Source organism: Lithobates pipiens, unplaced genomic scaffold, assembly GCF_037356315.1.
Source record: "Lithobates pipiens isolate NorthernLeopardFrog02 unplaced genomic scaffold, aLitPip1_a1.2 Scaffold_19, whole genome shotgun sequence".
Classification (NCBI taxonomy): domain Eukaryota; kingdom Metazoa; phylum Chordata; class Amphibia; order Anura; family Ranidae; genus Lithobates; species Lithobates pipiens.
Window position 1 is genome coordinate 447,220,592 of NW_027507764.1, and position 16,746 is coordinate 447,237,337.

The 16,746-nt window shown below is 39.7% G+C and overlaps 1 protein-coding gene across 2 annotated transcripts in view; it reads right to left on the reverse strand.

Annotated features, from left to right (window-relative positions):
- Window positions 1–16,746, reverse strand: part of ATP6V1H (ATPase H+ transporting V1 subunit H) — a 150,695-nt gene that overhangs the window by 101,147 nt on the left and 32,802 nt on the right. For both annotated transcript variants that reach the window (XM_077492693.1, XM_077492694.1), the window contains exons 6-7: window positions 8,551–8,664; window positions 5,928–6,032 (exon numbers count right to left, since the gene is read on the reverse strand). In XM_077492693.1, the coding sequence (XP_077348819.1) occupies window positions 5,928–6,032; window positions 8,551–8,664 (219 nt within the window). The remainder of the gene's footprint in view (window positions 1–5,927; window positions 6,033–8,550; window positions 8,665–16,746) is intronic.

The following is a 16,746-nucleotide window of genomic DNA, read 5'->3' on the forward strand; positions in this document are numbered from 1 at the left end:
GAATTGCATCACCGATTGTTTCTGTCTGTCTGCGAATCCTCTGGGAGACGTGATAAGTATTGCGTCAACTTTACCTGGTTACCGAACCATTGTGGAATGTTTATGTGTTTATGTTAATGTGCAATGTACTCTGTGTATCTTTGAACTTGCTGCCAGATTGTGTGGGGCGGATACTCCCTGACTAATCAAGGTCCGGGTGCCTGGCTGTTAATTAGCTTACTGTGAGTTGTTACTTGGATTGCAGTTTGAAGTTTGCATTGTCATGTTAGGCTGGCCATATGCAATTTGAATCTCAGCCGGAATCTGACAAGATTCGAACCGTTAATGGGCATGGTCTATGGAAAAATTAGGGAGTGTGCAACTGCTCCTAAGAGCAGAATGGTGGAGATTACAGAAAGGAAGACTGACACATGAGTTCAAGGTAGGGAAAAATTGAGAAAAAACCCGAGATGTAACCTGACTGATGCTGCTGGGAGCTGCTTCTCAAAACTATGAAAACAACCCAAGACCTCTTTCACACCATGTGTAAAACTAAACAAATGGCAGATTTCACGAAATGCTGCACCCATGACACATTATGTAAGGTTTGGATTAATTGGAATCAGTTCTCAACTACACCAGAATATGAAACCCTGACACACTGGCTCTCAAGACATGAGCACAAGACCTTCCATGTAGCAGCGGGTAGGTTAAAAAAAATAAAAAAATAAAAAAAAGGAGATACTATTCCCTGTCCTCTAAACTCTCATTCCATGTTTTCTCTGGTTTTCCTAAACTTACTCCCACCCCAATTTTTCAATTAATAACTTTCAAAAATTGTCATCCAGTGGTGAACACCGTTTCTCAGATACTGTCCATACCTGGTCCTTTCCACTCTCAACAAGTGTCCCTATTTAAAGAAATGTTGAGTGGTTTAAATCCCTGCCCCACCAGAAAAAAAATGAAGTGGAAAAAACAAATAAAAAAAGCAATCTATGTTCCCACAAATAGAATAAATAAAAATATAAGACCCCTTTCACACTGCCAGCGTTTTTTCAGGCTCTACAATCGCTAAAAATATCGCCTGCATAGTGCCTAAAAAAAGCGGCTCCATTCACTCCAGTATGAATGCCTGAGGGCTTTCACACTGGAGCGGTGCGCTGGCAGGGCACAAAGAAAGTCCTGCCAGCAGCTTCTTTGGAGCGGTGAGTTCGCTCCTCCACCGCTGCTCCCCATTGAAATCAATGAGGCAGTGCTGCAATAATGCCGGCAGTGTTTTGCGGGTGTATTTAACCACTTTTAGGCCGCTAGTGGGGGGTTAAAACTGAATAGCGCAGCTTAACCACTGACGCCCTAGGTGGTGCAGTGTGAAAGGGGTGTAAGTGTAGTGCTGCTGATAAATAGAGCCCTCAAATTATGCGAATTCTATTGAGAGAATTACATAATGGCCGCTCGAATACTCAAGGGATCTTAAAGGAACCACACCCCTGCAATTCGTAGAGGCATTACCAGTGTACAAAGGGAGACCCCAGTGGACGGAGGCTAAAGTGATCCTTTCCTTAGGAACTGGGAGTTTGGAGGATTTAGCGAATACATGCTTGATTTCTGGGAGCCAGGAGGGAACAGGTGGTGTTTTGACACATAAGAATTACAGTGCCTTGCAAAAGTATTCTCCCCCTTGGCATTTTTCGTGTTTTTTTTTTGCCTCACAACTTGGAATTAACATGGATTGTTTGAGGATTTGCATTACTTAATTTACAGAACATGCCCACAACTTTATTTTTTATTTTTTTATTGTCAAACATAGGACAAAATAACAGAAAAAGTCAATGTCGCTTTGGATTAGTCTTGCCACATCTTACCAGTGGGATTTTTGCCCATTCCTCCTTGCAAAACTGCTCCAGCTCCTTCAAATTGGATGGTTTTCACTTGTGCGCAGCAATATTTAAGTCTGACCACAGATTTTCTATTTGATGGCTGGGCTTTGACTAGGCCATTCCAACACATTTACATGTTTCCCCTTAACCCCTTTTGCGCAAACCAATCAATTGCCTATTGCAAATTTTTTACCAAAAATATGTAGAAGAATATGCATCAGCCTAAACTGAGGAAAAAAAATGTTTTTTTTATATATTTTTGAGGGATATTTATTATAGCAAAAAGTAAAAAATAATGCTTTTTTTTTCAAAATTGTTGCTATTTTTATTTGTTTATAGCGCAAAAAATAAAAACCGCAGGGGTGATTAAAAATACCACCAAAAGAAAGCTATTTGTGGGGGAAAAATTTTGTTTGGGTACAACGTTGCACGACCGCACAATTGTCAGTTAAAGCGGCGCAGTGCCGAATGCAAAAAGTAAGGAAAGGGGTAAATTCTTCCGGGGCTGAAGTGGTTAAACCACTCAAGTGTTGCTTGTAGCAGTGTGTTTGGGGTCATTGTCCTTCTGGAAGGTGAACCTCTGTCCTAGCCTCAAATCCCATACAGAGTGGTACAGCTTTTGCACAAGAATATCCCTGTATTAGCACCATATATCTTTACCTCAAATCTGACCAGTTTCCCAGTTCCAACTGATGAAAAACATCCCCCACAGCATGATGCTGTCACCCTGTTTCACTGTGGGGATGGTGTTCTTTGGGTGATGTGATTTGTTGGGTTTGCGCCAGACATAGCATTTTCTTTGATGGCCAAAAAGTTCTCATCATCATTTTAGTCTCATCAGACCAGAGCACCTTCCTCCATACATTTTGGGAGTCTCCCACATGCCTTTTCGCAAACTCAAAATGTGTCATTTTGTATTTTTTTGAAAGTAATGGCTTTCTTCTGGCCACTCTGCCATAAAACTCAACTCTATGGAGCATACGGCTTATTGTCGTCCTATGTACAGATACTCCAGTTTGTGCTATAGAACGCTGCAGCTCCTCCAGGGTTACCTTACGTCTCTATGCCGCCTCTCTGAATAATACCCTCCTTGCCCGGTCCATGAGTTTTGGTGTGCAGCTGTCTCTTGGCAGGTTTGCTGTTGAGCCATGTTCTTTCCATTTGGTTAGGAGAGATTTGATGGTGCTCCTAGGGATCATCAAAGATTTGTATATCTTTTTATAACCTAACCCTAACTAATTCTCAACAACATTGTCCCTTACTTTTTTGGAGAGTTCACTGGTCTTCATAGCAGTGTTTGGTTAGTGGTACCTCTTGTTTAGGTGTTGCAGCCTCTGGGGCCTTTCAAAAAGGTGTTATATATAATGACAGATCATGTGACACTTATATTGCACACAGGTGGACATCATTTCACTAATTATGTTGGTTGCACCAGAGCTTTTTCTAATTTCACTTCACCAACTTAAGACTCTTGTGTTCTGATCCATCACATATAATTCAGATTTAACCACTTCAATACAGGGCACTTAAACACCTTCCTGCCCAGACCAATTTTGAGCTTTCAGCGCTGTCGCACTTTGAATGACAATTGCGCGGTCATGCTACACTGTACCCAAATGAAATTTTTATCATTTTTTTCCCACAAATAGAGCTTTCTTTTGGTGGTATTTGATCACCTCTACGGTTTTTATTTTTTGCGCTACAAATAAAAAAATACCGAAAATTTTGAAAAAAAAAATGTTTTTTTTTGTTTCAGTTTCAAAACTTTGTAAATAAGTATGTTTTCTCCTTCACTGATGGGCACTGATGGGGCTACACTGATGGGCACTGATAAGGTGGCACTGATGGGCACCAATGTGGCACCAATGAAGTGGCACGGATGGGCGACACGGATGGGCGACACGGATGGGCGACACGGATGGGCGACACGGATGGGCGACACGGATGGGCGACACGGATGGGCGACACGGACGGACACTGATAGGTGGCACAAATTGGCACTGATAGCTGGCACGGATGGGCGGCACGGATGGGCATGGATAGGCGGCACAGGTGGGCATGGATAGGCGGCACAGGTGGGCATGGATAGGCGGCACAGGTGGGCATAGATAGGCGGCACAGGTGGGCATGGATAGGCGGCACAGGTGGGCACTCATAGGCGGCACAGGTGGGCACTCATAGGCGGCATCGGTGTTATAGTAATGGATGCCAATCAGTGCCAAACAATAATGCATGCCAATCAGTGATGCCCATTGTGGCCACTGATTGGCATCCATTATGGGCACTGATTGGCACCCATTGTGCTGACTGGCACCCTGGTGGTCTAGGGAGGATTATGTATTTTTATTACCTTTTCCCTGGTGGTCTAGTGGTGTCCCTGGTGGTCCAGTGTGGGCATCCTCGGGGGGGCTGTGCTGATAATCGATCAGCACAGACCCCCCCTGTCAGAGGAGCAGCCGATCGGCTCTCCTCTACTCGCGTCTGACAGACGCGAGTGAGGGAAAGCCGATCACCGGCTCTTCCCATTTACACTGTGATCAGCCGTGATTGGACACGGCTGATCACATGGTAAAGAGTCTCCGTCGGAGACTCTTTACTGAGATCGTAGTTGCCGGGTGTCAGACTGACACCCCGCAACAACGATCGCCGCGATGCGCGCCCCTGGGGGCGCGCAGCGGCTTATTATCCTAATCACGTCATATGACGTCGGGTTAGGATAATGAAACCACTTTGCCGCCGTCAATTTGTAATAGGGCGGGCGGCAAGTGGTTAAAAAAAACACAACTAAAGGATGTAATGTAACAAAATAGGTAAAAAGCCAAGGGGGGTGAATACTTTTGCAAGGCACTGTATTCAATTCACAGTGGTGTGGGTTATATTTATTACAGAAGATCAATGGCATTTCATTTGTGAAGAAATGAATTGATTTTACATATTGGGTTTATTGGTTACTACACCTAATATAGATATTTATATACAATTGTTTGATTTATCAGCAGCGCTACACTTTTATTGTTATTATTTACTCTGCATTGCCAATTACCTTAGGGGGTGATACACAGGCTTGATGTAGACAACCGTGTTTTATCTACAAATATATAACTTAACCAGATTGTATACACGGTCTCTGTAATCATGTCCATTGCATCATTCCTACATATAAATAAGGTATATAAAAAAATAAAAGGAATATTTTAAATTACTAGCCCCGTCACTGCCACTTGACCAGGAGTTTTTGCCAATTATTACCAATGCAGAATCATTTTTATTGCAGTAGATTTTACTATAACAAAAAAATTGTCATTTAAAAACAGACTGGTTTGTGTACAAAGACTTGGCATTTAGAAGCAAGTTGAATGCAGTATACTTTTGCTTTAATACTGTGAATTCTGGTGACTAACTTTTAACTTGCTTTTGAGGTGCTGATAATTAGCTTAATAGTTCTCTCATGAGGCTTTGTACTTGCATTGTGATGGTTTTCAGCAGCTTCTTTATTCGCCACTGCATTTTATTGGAAATACATAAGCCATTTGCCATCAAGAGGGTTATAATGTCATCACATTTTACACTAGTTAATACACGATTGACAGAAAACTGCACCATCACCTTATATTATACAGAAGTACAAAAGCATGAAGCATCAAATGGTTGCTCAAAAATTATATTTCTCTGTTGGACCACTTTTACCCTGCCAGTGCCCTGGAGTCAGCGGTAAAGTGGAGCTATTTTTAGCTTCGCTTTACTGGTGTTTTAGCGCACGCTATTCGGCCGCTAGCAGGATGGTTTTAACCCCCGCTAGTGGCCGAGAAAGGGTTAAAAATCAACACAAAGTGCAGCTACAGCAGCGCTATGCCGGCGGTATAGCCGTGCTGCCCCACTGATTTCAATGGGCATGAGTGGTGAAGGAGCGGTGTATACACCGCTCCAAAGATACTGCTAGCAGGACTTTGAGAGTCCTGCCGGCAAACTGCTCCAGTGTGAAAGGGTTCCAAGTGTGTGTAATACATGGCCAGTACATAAAGTAAGAAAAACTGCAAACTTCAATGAAAAGGATAAAAAAAAAAAAAATACCTGGGAACTCAGCTGAGTTTTAATCCAGTTGAAATAGTAATTCAAATCACTGCCTTCCATCAGTTCTTTCCCCCAAGCAGCCAATTTAGCAATTATACGTGCAGCCTGAAAGAACAGATTTTTATTTTTAACTCATAGATAAAACAGGTCGCATTTCTCCTCCAGCCATGGTTACCAAGGAATAAATAGACTGCAATACATCAATATACAATTTCTGAATTATAAACATTACGTAGTGATAAAATATCAGGGTGATAATGAATTTGCAGCAGATGTGTATACACTTGAGTAAATCCATAAAACAATTTAGTCCATACATAAATACTCACGATATTCTACCATGCGTGTGCTGCATATTTCATTGCCATAACTTACTTCACTGCCAGATGACGGTAGAAGAATGGTTCCCCCTTTAAAGTTATACATTTAAACACAGGAGCACCATTTTTTTGAATGGGTATATAGATACATACATTAGATGTTTGTATTTGCTAAAGATTTTGTATTAAACTACTATTTTAGTGACTCGGCTAGTTCTGACAGAAAGAACCAACCGATCCTTAACCACCACTACAGCAGTAGATCTTGTTAGAGAAGATTGGTCAAAACATAACCAAGGCCGCATATTGGTGAAGGAGCATCATCCTCTGCCGACTCTGCTTTCTCCTAGTATATTCACTGCCAGCATATGTGCAGTGCATTAGTTTTACTGGTTTCTCATTGATGATAGTGGGTTGCTTATCCCCCATCTCATCCAATCATGTATTCTTTTACCCAAACAATGATTGGATGAGAGGAGATCATGACGGTCATCCCCACTTTCCTCATCCACTACAGAACGTCTGGTATTCTGTGAAAAGAATACAGCATGTTTTAGGAATGGAAAAAGGTGGAGAGTGAATGACCCACTATCAGCACCGTACTATTGCTGTAAGTGTAATTTTAAGCACAAGTAGCACTGTTTACACTACTCTTAAGGATAAAAATAAGCGTTTTAACAAACGCAGCCCAATTTATAAAACATATGTGCTTTAAAAATGTGTTTGCTAGTCTGCTGGCTCCACTTGGTATCAGGCAAAGGCAATGTTAGCAGTTAACAGACAATAGGCTTCAGACTGCAGCCTTCATTTTATGCATGTCAAATTCACAACTGTAAAACGCAGACTGCAGTAGGGACTAACAGACTATCAGTATCTGCTCTCTGTTGTAAATCAGCTCCTCTTTCTGCCTGTACTGTTATTTAATTTGCAACCTCCTTTTTTCTGCCCTGCCTACTCATGACAACCTAACTTCACCTTTTCTTTTTCCTTCAATTAAACGGCGAAAGTTGAACCAAAATCAGCTAGCCCTTAGAGTTGATAGATCATACAATAGATCCATCAAGATTGATACACTGTATTTTGTAATTCAGGCAAACTACACAGTGCTTTAAACAATCCACTTATGTTATTGTGGACCTGCTCTCACAAGAAAAATGCACTGCAGATATTAAAATATCCTGCAAGCAGCAGTTTTGCGTGTGCTGTCCTGCAACATCCAAAAAGTCAACTTTTAACATTGCAAACATCTGAAAATCCAAGACATCATACTTTAAATTGCACAATATGCAATTTTCAAATCACATCTAGTATGCACAAGCCCTGACTATGGAGCTGTAAGTTGAGTGCCGATAGATGAGACATAGTAGATAGTATAAACCAATTCACTTCTAATCCCTTCAGGTGTAGGTGGGGTTTTAGGCCGGCCATAGGCGGTTCAAATCTCAGCCAGTGCCTGCTGTGAATTGTGTTTATCCTATTGTTAATTGAGTTTATTGCATCACCCATTGTGTCTGCTAATCCTCTTGTGTCCACTTTACTTGGTTACCGAACCATTGTGGAATGTTTATGTTAACGTTTAATGTACTTTGTGCATCTGTGGACTTGTTACCAGATTGTCTGGGGTGGTTACTTTCTGACTAATCAAAGTCTGGGTGCCTGGTTGTTGATTAGCTTACTGTTAATTAGATCACGGTTTAGTTATATCATTGTTGGCTTTTAACTGGATTTCGGTTTGACGTTTGCATTTCCATGTATGGCCGGCCCATACATGGTTCGAATCTTGGTCGGTTCAGCAGGAATCGGCTGAGATTCGAACTGTTAATAGGCAGGCTGAATGTACCAAGTCGATCGATCAACTTTGGGTACAACAAGCCTGCTGGATTCTCTTGCGATCATCACCAGCGACTACTAAAGTTGCTAGTAATAATCACGGTCTTCTCCCGATGGGGCCCCGCCCCTTGCCAGGAGAAAACAAATACAGATTTGCCAGTCAACACCGTCTGTGTTGATGGGGTAATCAAGCAAAATTTCTTTGGTTGCAGGAAAGAAATTTGCACTGTGTATGGCCTGCCTTAGTGTTTTACAAGTCATTCAAAATATGAATTGTACATATACAGTGTGATAAACCAGTCCTCAATGGACAGCTTCCAAAATGATTCACTCTACACTTTCTAAATTAAACAACTGTTCATAAAATTTTTGGTATAGAAATAAAAAAATAAAATAAAAAAAAGTAGCAGAATATTAAAACACCAGAAAGGAATAATGAAAACATAACGGCTGTAATATTTTTTATGTTTTACCATGTGAACTGTGAACAAGTCCTGACGATTCAGCATTGGTAAAAAGTAAGACCAGGCAGTGTTTTTCCCACGTCGAGCATAGTCAAAAAATATGCTGACACGCTGATGATTTTCCTGCAAAATAAAAACCAAAAATATAAAATTACAATTTATTTTGTTCTTTACTGGTTTTACCTCTTGACATGGCTTTGCGTCAAAAACATGACAGACAATAATCTAAATACTATTTAAACAAAATTCGGTTATGAAGTAGAAAAATACAAATAGCAAAATTGTATACAGATATATTTTATAAAAGTCTACCGATATCTGCAAGGGTATCAGATATCTACAATGAACCAGTAGACACTACTGGATGATACCTATTAGGCAGCAATATAACACGTTAATTTCTACAGTTTCCCCATTGTGCTTGGTTTTAATAAAAACAAAAAAAACAAAAAAACATCAGTCGCCGTTTCATGAATCATTCCAATGTTAGGACTATCCTGGATCATTCACAAGTGTACAAACGCTGCACACTGATTTTTCTGTTCATTTCTGTCCCAACTTTAAGAAAACAGGAACTGTGAAAGCTGTGTCTCAGCCAATGAGGAGAGAGATAGCCGGGAGAGCTTCTGCTCTCATACACATCGCTAGATTGGGCTCAGGTGAGTATACAGTTAAGCTCATAAGTTTACATACCCTGGCAGAATTTATGATTTCTTGGCCATTTTTCAGAGAATATGAATGATAACAAAAAAATGTCTTTCACTGATGGTTAGTGTTTGGCTTTTATTATGTTTGCCATTTATTATCAATCAACTGTGTGTACACGTTTAAATCATAATGGCAACAGAAACTACCCAAATGACCCGATCAAAAGTTTACATACCCTGGTAATTTTGGCCTGATAATATGAACACAAGTTAACACAAAGGGGTTTGAATGGCTATTAAAAGGTAACTATCTTCACCTGTGATCTGTTTGCTTGTAATTAAGTGTGTGTATAAAAGGTCAATGAGTTTCTGGACTCCTGACAGATGCTTGCATCTTTCAACCAGTGCTGCACCGACGTTTCTAGATTTTAAATCATGGCGAAAGCAAAAGAATTATCAAAGGATCTGCGAGAAAAAGCAGTTGAACTGTATAAAACAGGAAAGGGATATAAAAGTATATCTAAGGAATTGAGATAGCCAATCAGCAATGTTCAAACTCTAATTAAGAAGTGGAAAATGAGGGGTTCTGTTGAAAACAAACCACGGTCAGATAGACCAACTAAAATTTCAGCCGCAACTGCCTGGAAAATTGTTTGGGATGCAAGAAAAAAAACCCCCCACAAATAACTTCAGGTTAAATACAGGACTCTCTGAAAACATGTGGCGTGGCTGTTTCAAAATGCACAATAAGGAGGCACTTGAAGAAAGATGGGCTGTATGGTCGAGTCGACAGAAGAAAGCCATACTACGCAAATGCCACAAAATATCGATTACAATACGCCAAACGGCAGAGACAAGCCTCAAACCTTTTGGCACAAAGTCATTTGGAGTGATGATACCAGAATTTAGCAACGATAAACACTACATTTAGAGAGGAGTCAACAAGGTCTATGATGAAAAAATACGGAAGTGAACGCTGATGTTTTGGGGGATGTGTGAGCTACAAAAGGCACAGGAAAATTGATCAAAATTGATGGCAAAACAAATGCGGCATTTTATCAAAAAATACTGGAGGAACATTTGCATTCATCACTCAGGAAGCTGTGCATGGGACATATTTGGACCGCTCGTGTGAAAGGGGCCTAAAGTATGACATGTTGGGTATCTATTTACTCGGCATATCATCTTTCACATTATATAAAAAAATTGGGCTAACTTTTTTTTTTTTTAATTCATGAAAAAAAAAATGTTTGAAAAACCGCTGCGCAGATTCCGTGTGACATAACAAATTGTAATACCCACCATTTTATTCTATAGGGCCTTTGTTAGAAATATATATAAATGTTTGGGCATTCCAAGTAATTTTCTAACAAAAGAATTGTCAATTTTTATGCGTAGGAGCGGTGTCAGAATTGACCTCGATACGAAGTGGTTAAAGGCTTCATTTGTTTTTTTTATTTTACCTTAAAGTAGTCTCTTCATTAAAAAGGTAAAAAAAAAAAAAAAAACCTTCAATATCACAGGATCCATTCAGGGCCCCCCCCCCCCTTTAACTTACCTGAGCCCCGGATCTCAATCCAGTGCTCTATCCCTCCTTACAGGGCAGATTGATGGCAGTTGGAGCCATTGGCTCCTGTAGCTGACAATCAAATAGAACCCAATAGAATGATTATGTAGTGTACAGACAACACTGAAACATGGAATATCTTGGATCTATAAGATACTCACAGACCTAGAGAGACAGGGAAGACCCCCATTCATTGGAAAATGGCAAGGAGAATTGGGAGCACAGATGGATGACCAACAGGTAGTCAAAGTGATGGGTGGGGTACACGAATACGCGACTGATATAAAAAAACAATAGAAATTATTTATAAGTGCTCAGCTAGATGGTATCTAACACCTGAGAAGTCCAAAGATACCAACAGGAAAAATCCCCACTATGTTGGAGAGGATGTAACCAAATAGGTAATATGGCCCATATATGCTGGGATTGCAGCAAAATAAGGGAACTCTGGCTGGAGATACAATACTATATAGGGGAAATCACAGGGAAGGAGATCTTAAAAGATCCATGGACATTTTTATTTCATAGAACAAGTAGTACAAAAAAAAATAAAAAAAAATACAAGAGAACAATGATCCCATACTTACTGAATGCAGTGAAGGGAAGAATACCCTAAAAAATGGCAAGACCCGGAAAAATCTACTATAAAAGAATTGTTCAAGAGAATAGGCTACATCTATAAAATTGAATATTTAAGTAGTAGAGAAGAAGGCCAGGTAGAGAGATTCACTATTGTATGGTAAAAGTGGATAGAGTTTAAAAAAAAAAATAAACTAGGATGTACACAGAAAAATGGGACACTTTCCTGAACTAAAAAAAAAAAAATAGTAAAGTTAGCCCAATTTTGTTTGTATAATGTGAAAAATGATGTTACGCCAAGTAAATAGATACCAAGCATGTCACGCTTTATAATTGCACACACTCGTGGAATGGAGACAAACTATGGCACTTAAACATCTCCATAGGCGACACTTTAAATTTTATAACCATCCCTTGTGACAGTAATAGGTGGTGACAGGTATTCTTTATGGAGGGATCGGGGGCCTAAAAGTCCCTCCTTTGCACTTCAAAGTATTCATATCGACATTTTTGACGATTCTGAATACTGTATATTTTTATTTTTTTTAAACCGGAGCCATTGGCAGCCCAGTAAACAGGAAGTGACGCTGTGACGTCGCTTCAGTGTCTACAATCAGGAGACTGGAATGAAGCCATTTCCGGCTTCGTTCCAGTCTGTTACTAGGCGCCAGAAGAGCCAGATGGTAGATCGAGTTTCCCGGTGGGAGGGGAGGCCCGATCAGAGCATCGGGAGGCTGCAGGGGGGGGGGGGGGGGGGTTTGTCCCCTCCCGCACCTCTGAGATAACAGCTGAGTGGCTTTTAGCCGCATTGGTCGTTAACTCTGGAAAGCCAATCGCCCACTGTAAACAGCGGTACCGGGATGATGCCTGCTGCTGCAGGCATCATCCCGGTATAACCCACGAAGGCCGAGGCCTGTGTGTACGCTCGGCGGGAAGGGGTTAAATCAAATCCACCTTGCTCCTTAGCATTCTAAATAGTCAAAAAACATAAAAAAAATTGTACCAGAGTTATGCAATAATTGGAGAGATTGTAAATATTCAAGCATGTCAAAAAACAAGTATTAAAAAGGAAAAAGACATGACCCTTTGTTGCATTTTGTAATTAAGAACTGCAGGCTTCATGACACTCGATCTTCTGAACAAGAAGAACAAATCACCTGTCACTTCTGACATTTTCTGGTGAGTACAGAACGCAGGGCTAATTTAAACATTGAGAACATTCATAAGAAAGGCAAATTATAACATTCCCAGAAAGCTCTTTGTACACAGTCAAAAAATCTGTAGAGCAAAGCACTTACCACACTGACACTATCAAGGAAAATTATTTTGCTTGTCAAAGTTTGTCAACCTTTACAGGCAGAGGTGGTAGACCTCTACCACTACCAATCTTGACAGCTTGACTGTCTAACAAAATAACTAAGAACTACAAATTACAGTTTCAGGGTAATACCACAATAGAAACTGAAACTGTGGGAAGTCTGCCTGTACTGTGCAGAAAGGGATTTCTAATTCAGTTCCTGTCATTTCAACAAGACTGATATATATGGCAACAGGATATATCTGAGAAAACAGCTTTGCCAATAAATGAGGTCTTCAAGCCATGTATTCTTAAACAACAAAATATGCAACTGTCCTTTGGGCCTGGTTCACCCCAGTGAGATTTCACATGCAACTTGTGTCACACAGAATTGCATGACATTTTCAATGGTGTTAATTCACATCAATGCAATTTAGTGCAGAGCAATTTTGGAAAAGGTCCTTGTACTACTTTAGTGCGATTCCAATGTGAGTTTAGCCCCATAGAATAGACCCTCTCAAAGTTAGATCCAAGTTGCATTGAAAGGTGAATCAAAATCATTTGGCAGTATTGTGAACCTAGCCTTACTGGTTCTTTAAATATTTTACCCATGTGATATAACCGATATGTCAGTAAGAATACGGTTTCCCCTATAAAATTAAGTCTTCAAGCTAAGCAACCTCATACAACAAAAAGAGGGCAACTCTTTAAACACTTTACTCATTTTATTAGAAAAACATTTTCTCTTTGACTATAGACTATATAGGTCTCCCTCTGACTAACAAGGGATAACAGATAAATGTCTGCATGAACAAGAACTACTATTAGAGAAAATAATCTTCCCAGTGGCATCATCTTGGTGATTTACATATTTGCATATTTAACATGGTCATCCTTTAACCGATTGCTTCTTGCTGTGATGGAGAAAAGTTAAAATGTGAAAAGATAAAAAGTTTTATGAAAAGTAAACATTGCGTACTATGTATATAAATTACCCTTATTATCAAAAGACATCAATCAAGCAAATTAGATCCTTAGTTCAGTTTGTTTTACAGATTAATTAAAATGTCATCATTAGTCAAAGTGATAAGGGCAAGGAAGCAATTGTCCCAGCAATAATATAAATGAATATTCATTTCATACAACAAAGAAAGCTGCAAGAACAGAGCGGCTGTTTAGATTTTTCTCACCTGGTAAAGATTACCGTTCTATAAATGAACGCTCTACCACTCTAAGCACGTTAGGATGATAGCATGGTATAGTACGGTATAACTGGTGTATAGTAATCTCAGCATTATTTATGGTGAGTAGAGGGAAGGAAATGTCATAACAGATTATATATATATATATATATATATATATATATATATATATATATATAAAATGTACACAGCCCTTTAAATATACTGTACATTTAAATCAGTCCCTACCCACTAGGAGCTTACAATCTAAAGGTCCCGGACTCGCGGTCTTTGAAATATGGGAAAAAACTGAAGTACTCAGGAGGAAGCCCACCCAGGCACAAGGAGAACATGCAAACTCCAGGCAGGTAGGGTTGTGGGGATATATTATCTAGCTATACACACACACACTGGAGATCAAAATTTGAGAACAATTTCTTGATTTTTGCAGAAATAATGTATCGTATATACTCCAGTATAAGCTGACTTTTTCCAGCACATTTTTTATGCTGAAAAAGGCTCCCTCAGCTCATACACAAGTGAGGGTCTCCCGCTGTGTCATGCAGTCTTAACTGTTCGGTGGCCATCCACTGCAACAAAGCCCCACCTTGTTCCGTGATAGATGGAACGCTGAACACTGATACAATGCTGGAAAACTGAATCAGTGATCCGTCTATCACAGATGAGGAAAAGGCGAAGCTTTATTACAGTGGACGGCCACCAAACAGACACCAGCTGTTTGGTTATCAAAGGTACAGGTGGGCACAGTGAGGCTGCAGATGGGCATTGCTTACCCAGTAGCTGCTGCATTTCCCACCCTAGGCTTATACTCAAGTCAATAAGTTTTCCCAGTTTTTTTGTGGTAAAATGAGGTGCCTCGGCTTAAACTCGATATATACGGTAATCTTCGTTGCTCAACATTTGATGGCATTTTTGTTGTGGCTATACCACGCTAATAGAATAGTGTTTTCCAAACTAACCAATGCACTTCAACAAAAAAAAAAAAAAAATTATTATTTTATAGAAAACAAAATGATAAAAATTAGAGAACATCAATGACTGTAGTACGAAGAAAGATTACAACTAAAATTCCTGAAGGTTACAATAATCAATAAGTAAGAAGTTTACAGGCCCTTGCTTTGAATAACTTTAGCACATCTGAGGCCAAAGACATCACTGGTCTCTCACATGGCTCTGGTGTGATTTTGTTCCACTTTTCTTAGTCTCTTCCACAGTTCAGTGAATGTAGTGTGTTTCTTGGCCACAACTTTGTTGCCAAGATTTTCCAGAGGATTTCTAGTGGGTTTATATCAGGACTCTGGGCTGGCTAATTCATTATGTCAATGTTTTCAGCTTCAATGAACTGCTTTACCCATTTTTCTGAGTGACAGGTTGCATTGTCGTGCATGAAAATTGCTGGCTGATTGGGTGATGATTGCAGGGAAGGAACCACATATTGTCAAAGAAGGTTCTGATAAACATTTGCACTCACTCTGCCATGTAGCCGTATAAGAGGCTCGACTCCAGCTGCAGACAACAACCTCCAGGCACTTCCCCCTCCACCTTTCACTGACTTCTTTAACCACTTTGGGTTCAGTCTTTCCCCAGTTTGACAATAAACAAGGTTTCCCATCAGACCCAAATTAAACTTGCTTTCATCTTTGGACTAGTTCTCCTCTGTCCACAAAACATACTCCTGAGCAAAGGGTTAATCTAGCCTTTTGATTCTTTCTGCTAAGAGGTTTGGTCATTGCAGAGTGGGCTTTCATCCAGATTCTCTTAAACGGCAAGACAGATCTTTAGTCTGTTCAACGCTAAACTGGCGAGCAATGGCAGCTGCAGTGTTGAACCGATTGCTCGTTGAGATTTCCCGCATTATCCTGTCCTCTCTTGCATTTGTCTTTGATGGACAACCAGCCTTCTTGGGGGACTTGAATGAGTTTGTGACATTGTAGAGATGCATTATTCTAGACATTGCAGATTTGTTTAGATAAATTCAAATAGTGACCTTGAAATTTATAAAAAAATAAAAATAAAAATAAAAGTTCTTTTATTTTGATCTCCAGTGTGTGCGCATATATATATATATATATATATATATATATATATATATATATATATATATATATATATATATATATATATATATATATATATATATATATATATATATATAGTGTGTGTGTGTACACACACACACACACACACACACACACACTGTTGTGTGCACTCATGTATAGTGTTTGGCTGAAGCCATTTATTATCAAATCAACTGTTTCCCCTTTTTAAATCATAATGGTGACAGAAACTACCCAAATGACCTTGATCAAAAGTTTACATACCCTGATGATTTGATGATGCACACAAGTTGACACAAAGGGATTTGAATGGCTATTAAAAGGTAACCATCCTCACCTGTGATCTCTTTGTTTGTAATTAGTGTGTGTGTATAAAAGGTCTGAGAGTTTCTGGACTTCTGACAGACCCATGCCTCTTTGATCCAGTGCTGCACTGACATTTCTGGATTCTGAGTCATGGGGGAAGCAAAATAATTGTCAAAGGATCTGCGGGAAAAGGTAGTTGAACTGTATAAAACAGGAAAGGGATATAAAAAGATCCAAGGAATTGAGATTGCCAATCAGCAGTGTTCAAACTCTAATGAAGAAGTGGAAAATTAGTGATTCTGTTGAAACCAAACCACAGTCAGGTAGACCAACTAAATTTTCAGCCACAACTGCCAGGAAAATTGTTTGGGATGCAAAGAAAAACCCACAAATAACTTCAGGTGAAATAAAGGACTCTCTGAAAACATGTGGTGTGGCCGATTCAAGATGCACATTAAGTTGGCACTTGAAGAAAGATGGGCTGCATGGTCGAGTCGCCAGAAGAAAGCCATTACTACGCAAATGCCACAAAACATCCTGCTTATAATAC